Source organism: Vigna unguiculata, chromosome 2, assembly GCF_037176805.1.
Source record: "Vigna unguiculata cultivar grain cowpea cultivar isolate G323 ecotype 2 chromosome 2, ASM3717680v1, whole genome shotgun sequence".
NCBI lineage: Eukaryota > Viridiplantae > Streptophyta > Magnoliopsida > Fabales > Fabaceae > Vigna > Vigna unguiculata.
Genome location: NC_140793.1, coordinates 21,034,514 through 21,042,221, shown reverse-complemented (window position 1 = coordinate 21,042,221; position 7,708 = coordinate 21,034,514). Strand labels below are relative to the sequence as shown.

The 7,708-nt window shown below is 27.8% G+C and overlaps 1 protein-coding gene across 2 annotated transcripts; it reads right to left on the bottom strand.

Moving 5' to 3' along the window:
• Positions 1-982: 982 nt before the first annotated feature.
• On the bottom strand, positions 983-7,070 carry LOC114174242 (uncharacterized). Of its 2 annotated transcripts, none has more exons than XM_085669627.1 (9): positions 6,609-7,070; positions 6,335-6,521; positions 6,064-6,197; positions 5,870-5,982; positions 5,239-5,482; positions 3,526-3,678; positions 3,206-3,285; positions 2,094-2,156; positions 983-1,371 (listed from the first exon to the last, which is right to left on the bottom strand). In XM_085669627.1, the coding sequence occupies exons 1-9, from the start codon at positions 7,038-7,040 to the stop codon at positions 1,338-1,340; spliced, it is 1,440 nt and encodes a 479-aa protein (XP_085525753.1). In that variant the 5' UTR covers positions 7,041-7,070; the 3' UTR covers positions 983-1,337. The 2 variants fall into 2 exon arrangements, with proteins under 2 accessions (XP_085525753.1, XP_027914841.2); XM_028059040.2 differs by having other exon boundaries at positions 2,107-2,156.
• Between the last annotated feature and the right edge of the window lie 638 nt (positions 7,071-7,708).

Sequence of the window (7,708 nt, the reverse complement as noted above, 5' to 3'; positions counted from 1 at the left end):
TAAATATTTCCACTCAAGACTTAGAGGGAAAAGAAGTAAGAAAGAGTTAAAAGTGGTGACAGTAATAAATGACATATTGGTGTGAGGTACTTGTAATTGCTTTTGTGAAAGAGTCAGAATATCCTAAATACTTTATTTAATTTTTTTTTTCTGATAAAAGAAATTTATTTACATTTCATGCATTATATTTCTCTATATTACATTTCATGAATTTGCTCTTTGATTTATTAAAAAAACAATATTTTAGTCTAAATTCACTTAAACTAAATATTTCTTAATTTAGATGCAATTTTTAAGAATTTAAAGTTTATTCGTTATCAATATAAAAAAAAAAAGATGTGTACAGTAGATAAAAATATGTGTACAAAAAAATAATACAATAGATACTTAATTCATATCGATGATTAAATATCATTATAAAATTTTAATATGTTAGTACACATATTATTTTCTCAACTCATTCAAATTTAATTAAGGTTTGAATAAAGGGTTAAACTTGTTTTTAATCACTTAACTTGAATATAAAATTGAAGTTTCTTGATATCTCAATATTTAATATAGTTTGGTCCTCAAATTTTAAAAATAAATATATATAATCTTTCAAAAATAATTATGTGAAATAGTTTTGATGTATTAAACGAAATATTAGACTATCATTTGAATTGTTGACCATGTTTAATATGTTTAAACACATATATCAACATAGAACATTATTTAACTCAAAGAAAAAATTTGATGTCATTAATTATAAAAAAAATTATATTTATTTATTTTTAAATTTAAAGACTAAAATATATCACAATTTAAACATAAACTAATTATAATTTTATGTCTAAATTTAGAGGCTAAAAATATATTTAAATATATACTTAATAAATGAGGTTTGCATATATGTTTGAGGTCATAAATTTTAACCATGGCAAGTAATAATTTTCCAAACTAAACAACTAAAGATTAAAAATTAAAATGGATAGGTGAGTACTGAAAGTAATCGTGGTTGATATCATATACAGCCTTTTAATTTTTATTTTTTTTATTGCCAACTTGTATTTTCCCCAATCATTTGGGGCTAAAGCTTCCTGCACTACATGAAATTTCATCACTCCATCAAAAGTTTCCGTAATAGGATTGGTGATTGATTTCAAAAAAAAAAATATTTATTGTATTAAAAAAATAAATTAAGAAAAGTAATAGGATATAGGAAGAACATGATAAGTAATTGGCATCATTTGGTGTTGTCTTTGAGTGCATGAAGATCAGCATAGTATTGAGATATCCACCTTTTCATTATCTTTATCTCTTTCTTTCGTTGTTTTACCAACCATTCTGGATCACTGTCATTTGCCCGCAAAAGATCCAGGCAATGAGATCCTAAAAAAATAATTAATATTCATCACGGATGTTATCATTTTATTTTGTTTTATTTTTCATAGAAAACGGTTAAAAAAAATAGGTTCTCCTAAAATATGGTATAAGAAATAATAGAATAGGTGACAAATCTAATATATATTTAAGAAAAAATCATGTTAGAATTAGTTGTATAACTTTATATTTAATTATAAAAAGTCAAATCATCCATGTTAATATTACTATAATAATCATTTGTTTAAATTCAAATATTTATCATAAATATAAACTACTAAATTAGTTATTAGCCATTATCAAGAATTTTTTTTTTATTTAAAACAGGTACCTAATAAAAAGTTCAACGATAAAATCAATCCCTTTTCAAAATTTTCAAGTCTGTTATCCCATCAAAAGTTTATTTTATAAGTCACATAATTCTAAGATAAATTAACTATCACTTTAAAATTGCTAGTTTATAATTGAAAACTGGGAATGGTTTAAGTTTTGTCTTTGGTTTAATCGCATATGAAACATTCTTGGAAGATAGCGCTAATGCTAGTGAAATCCAAGAAAATGTTTTTGTACATTAGTGCATTATAATTGTGCTTAGAGGTATCACATTGAATGTGACATATAATTTAGAAAAGGTATACAATTAGAAAAATGTGGTTATAAAATAATCAGAAAGCTACATATATTATAAAAAAAATGGACAATTTAGTAAAATATAGTTATAGAGAGATTACCAAGCTAACATACCATTAACTGTATGAACGGCAACAATGTTGTCTGATATGTTTTCTAGAACCCTGAAAAATGTACATGATTCATACATAGCTATTATTAAAATAGTACGCAGATACAAGAAATTGTTTTGTTTTTTTTTTATTAATTAAAACAAATTCAAATAGGCACCAATTTAGGTCCTAAAATGTTGTTGCCTTTTGCTACGTAATTTGTAAAACAATAAAACTATATAAATGATCTCGAAATAGTGAATATCCATTAGTTAAATTTAGAAGTGTTAACAAACGCGCTTTTTTCTAGATTATGCTTTTCTTGATTGAACTTTATTACAAACTATAAAATAAAGAGTTAAAAAATCAGTATCAGCCAAATTTTCTTATTTTCAATAGTTCAACAAATAATACAGGAAGTGTGTCAAAAAGAACATTCTATAGTTTATTTCTAGTATTCTCATTTCACTAATATATTGGGACCAATTCGATTTTATTTTATTTTTTCAATATTCAGTGATACTTATTATGATTCTATTACTTAAGGGCTTCTTATGTACTTTTTATTTTAAGATCATGTTTTATCTTCTCATGGATAATCTTCCATTCACTCCGTCATAGTCTATTTTTTTTTATACATTATTTAAGAAAAAATATAATAGTTTAAGAAAAAAAAAATTATGCTTTATTTCAAGAAGTGTCAAAACATAAAGATATTTGAAGTTTATTTGTATTTCCATTTATTGACATTGTAAATATAAAGAATAAGTTACTTTTTTGAAAGAAGTTTGTTTAGTAAATTTTGTACATGGTTTAGTTGAGTTCCATATTTGTTTTTTCTTTTATGATAATATTTACATGTGATGATAAATGTCAATTTAGATGAGATGTCAAAATACATGTTTTAAGAAAATTATGAAATATTTTTTCCATTTTTTCTGCTCTACGCAAATTGTACTATAAATTTTGAATTTTTATTATATTCTTCTTTATTTCTGCATAAGTTTTTAAAGCTAAAAAAATCGATTGAAATCAAATGATAAATTTATAACTAAAGATGAAAACATATAAAGTACGACAAAAAATTAACGTGGCCATGTTTTATATTTTAGGTTACTTACCCTCCAATACTATATGGGTCTTTTAACCCATTGGAGAAAATAATGTTGCTTCCAAATCTTCCAAGTACCAATGTAATATTCTGCATTAGCAACAATAAATTAGAGTTTCCAAATGTGAATACAATTAAAGACAAAATTTATTGTGAAAGTTACAACATATATAGAGTATTGTGAACACAATTGAAGACAAATTTCTAATAAAATATAGTTTATTTATAATTTGGTTCAATGAATTAGTTTAGAAGGAAGAAAAACAACATTCATAATCAATTAATATTTTAAAATAAAAACAAAACTAAAATAAAGGAAAGAGTAATTACATGGCCACCATAGTATGTTGTAACCCAATGAGGACGAGGTGAAACACCAAAGATTTTCTTGCAACCTTCAACATACCTCTTTATGTTGAAAGGATTAGGTTCAAACATTGTATCATTTCCTATGCCGATGGGTATTACCATTTCACTGCATGTCTGAATTAATGTACACACCACATTAGCATTTAAACTCAAATAAAATAATTTAACAATTTTATGTTTAAATATAACTTATATCTCTCTAAATTTCTTTATGTTATGTTTGAACGAGACAATTGAAGAGGACATTTCGTTTTTTTTTTAATTTTAAAATTATTTATACTAAAATGATTTGTTTGGATGATAAATTTAAAAAAAAATTGAAATTAGTGAATTTTAAGAAGGTATTTCAAATAACTAAAATAATAGAATTTCATATACCCTCAAAAGTATAAGAATTTGAAATTCCTCGTTCCTTTCCACTCCATTTACGAAGGTTCAACCAAGTTGACTCAGGTTGAATGCTCAACCAAGTCAACCCGAGCTGAAGGCTCGATTGAGTCAACCTTGAGTTGGTTCTGGTTGAAGAGTCAATTGAGTTTCCCAAGGATAAAAGTTGAATCAATTTGGCCTAGGTTGAAGTTTGTGATGATTTGGCCTGAGTCGAAAAACAAGTCGGGTTGGTTCAAGTCAAAGGTCAATCAGATCATAAGTTAAACCGAGTCAGCACACATCGAAAGTTGAGTCGATTTGGCGCAGGCGAAGGTCAAGTTGATTTGACCTAAACTGAAGGTCGAGTCAATTTTGTTGAACCAAAGGTCACAACAAGTCGACCATACTGAAGGTCGATACGAGTAAGTCAGCTCGAAGGTTAAACTGAGTTAGCTTGGACTAAACCAACCCATATCAAAGATCAAGTCGAGTTAAGACGAAGGCCAAAGGTTCGGAGTGAAGGACAGGATTGAGTTATCAAAATATTTCTAAAATAGAATTTTTTTCTTAAAAAAAATAAATTTCTTTATACAAACAAAAAAAAAATTTAATTTCAAAATATTTCAATCACTTCATCCAAACAAACTATTTAAAAAAAATAAGAGAATGTAATTATAAATAATTTAAATATAATATATTTTAATTTTCTTAAAATGGTTAAAATTTATAATCCAAACACACATTCAAATTCTTGTATACCTTTGTCTTAATTTTCCTATTTTTTGCTTTCTGAAACAATTATTGAGCATGGGGTACCTTTATGACCGACTAGTGACTAGTCTTGATTGGAAAATCAATGCAAACCTAAATCATTAAATATCTACCCTACACCTTTATAATGATATGCCCAAATCACCTATAAAACAATAATTAACCATGGGAAGAACAAATTTTCATACCATGTTGGCTATTTAAGAAATTTTTTATACACTTTATTTCTACACAAAAAAAATATTAGAATGTCTCATTAGACATAATCAACAATGATTTAAAACAAAAAGAAGTAAGGTAGGAAGTGGACAACTAACTAACAAACTTCAACCATATTTCATTTTTCTTTTCTCACTTTTCTTAATCCATGTCATTTATTGTGTTTCTGTTGGAATGTCACGTCCATCACAATGAGATAACAAATTTAATTGAAAAAAAAATTAATGCTTTCACCAAATTGTGTCACCTAAGTATAAGCAAATTAAGGAAAATGCTAAAAGCTTAAACTTGTAAATGCAATTAATTCATAATTACCTGCCATCTCCATCCCACAGTTGTCTCAGATACATTAGTTGGGGCATTAACTGTGCATGTGGTGTTTCCCTTGAGAGCCACAACACCTGCATATATCTTACTTAGGATATCACTCCCAAGAGAAGCTCCATCAATGCCACCACAAATCACATTCACTGGATATTTTGGAGGTTGATTATATTGAGCACCATAACCATACATCAACCTTAAGTAGTTTATCAATTCATCAGTTTGGTTTAATAAACTGCAAAATGTGACACTCACTCAGTAATCAAATATAAAGCTTAACACCATACTATTGCATTTGAATGAGTTTTAGTTCAATTTCATCCCTTAATAAAGAACGTGAACATGAAGATCAGTAACTTGCTACTTGTTAGGTTGAAAATTCAAGTGTGATTCTAAATCTATCATTAGATAAAAATAAGAAAGTTGAACATCATATAAAAAAGAAGATCCGTGATATTATTGTCTTAAGATATTGTTCTAAAATTTTGGATCAAAAGTGATATCATTTTTTTATGTAGATTGAACTCGGATCACGTTTATATAATCTGTATATGACGAATCTCTTCCAAAGACCCGTCATGTTTCTTAGAAACAAAAAGAAGAGAGAAGATAGTGTTCATACTGGCAAGTGTTGAATCTCTTGCTGAGAGTGACTAAACCATTTGGTTGAGAAGCTACTCTGTGAATTTCACTCCAAGATTGCAGTATAGTTTTGTAACATGTCTCACTAGCTTCCTGCATGTCATTTCTTCATCAAAATAAGCATGAAAAGTAAAACAAATATGAAGACAAAAGTATCAAATGACGGTGAATTACTCGATAATCCCTTGTGACAACAGAGTAGTAACCATTTTGTGGCGTCATGTTATCAAAGTATAGGATTGGTGCTGATGAGGCCAAAGCACCAACGGTCAGGTGGGGATATTTCAGCCTAAACCATGAAGCAAGCACTGCATAAATGATCAGTAATCATTTCTGATTAGTTGACTCTGAAAAACTTTGTACAGTGCATGAAAGTTAAACTCAACTAATGATCATAAACCAAGGTACAAATTTGAAACACCATGAAGGAATGCTGATAACTAACTTCCACCATATGATCCTCCAATTACAATCACCGGAGAATTTTGGGCATGTAAGGTGTTCTTGATATGCTTGAGCACTGCTGCATAATCTGCTAAGGCTTGAGCTGAGTTGAAATACCCAATAGTGCTTGCATTCTTCAATGCTTCTTCCCTGGATCCAAATGGCACTGATTTCCCATAGTACCGGTGCTGTAAGAATCCAATTCAAGATTAAATCTTTACACCCAAAAAATCAAGAAAAAAGTCAAAAAGAAAGAGTTATCTATAAACAAATACCTCTATGTATACCAAGAGGGCATTGAAGGAAGCAGCGTTATCAATTAAAAATCCTATGGTGTTAGGAGAGTTATCTATGGGTGCTTCAGCACCAAGGTATGCAAAAATGGGGGCACTAGAATTGGCACCACCCCAGTACTTGAAATTAATGAGGTATCTTTGAGGGAATGTTGTGTAGCTTTCTGGCTTATAGTTGAAGTGATCCAAAGTTTGTTTGAAGAAAAATGATTTGACTTGTTCTGCATCAATTGCAACTGGGTCATCGTGTAGTGATGCTTCCCATTCGGGAATTGGACTCATCCTTGGAATTGTTGTCCAAGATTGTGTTGCAGAGAAGGGGCGTGAGTATGTCAGAAATATCAAAACAAGAAATAACAAGGAGTGGTGTTTCATTGCCACAAAGGAGGAAAAAAAAATGCCTTCGAGGTTCATTGGTTTCTTTCTTAGAAAATATATGAATCAAAACGTTCTTATATAGCGTATCATCTTTAGCGCGTGATGTTCAGAGTTTCTGTGTATTTATGCTTTTGTGGGAAAATTAAGATAAATTATACTTTATTAATTCCTATATAATATGGGATTTTTTTTTAATGTTAGGTACTACTCCTTTTAGTGGTTTTAGTAACACTTCTCAGGTAACATTTATTAGCATATATAACTTTAATAACATTTATAAATGTTACAATTTATAATTTTAGCAACATTTATTGTAAATGTTACCTTATGAATAGCTATATGAATAACTATAGTCATAATTTTTAAACAAATGTTACCATAAGTAATTAATTATGTTATCATAAATATTGTCACTGATGATATTGTAATATCTTTAAATAAATGTTACCATAAGTAATTATGTTTTCATTTTTTTTACCTTAACTGTAAAATTTTAAAATGATAACAATAAATTTAAAATTAATTAATTTTATTATAACATTGAAATAGTTAATATTAATTTAATATTTAATATTTTAAAGTAATATTTTAATTTATTTAAAAATAAATTTAAAGTAATATTATAATTTATTTAAGGTTAATTACTCGAGTGGTACCCACTTTAATACTAGTGTGTCAATTTGATACCTGCGGACAAAAGTGTC

Excerpts from the sequence above, each read along its gene's own strand:
- LOC114174242 (XM_028059040.2), bottom strand. The coding sequence starts at position 7,040 with ATGAACCTCGAAGGCATTTTTTTTTCCTCCTTTGTGGCAATGAAACAC. Across the intron at positions 5,983-6,063 it reads TTGTCACAAGGGATTATCGA|GAAGCTAGTGAGACATGTTA; the intron begins GTAATTCACCGT and ends AATGACATGCAG. Across the intron at positions 3,286-3,525 it reads CAACATACTATGGTGGCCAT|AATATTACATTGGTACTTGG; the intron begins GTAATTACTCTT and ends TTGCTAATGCAG.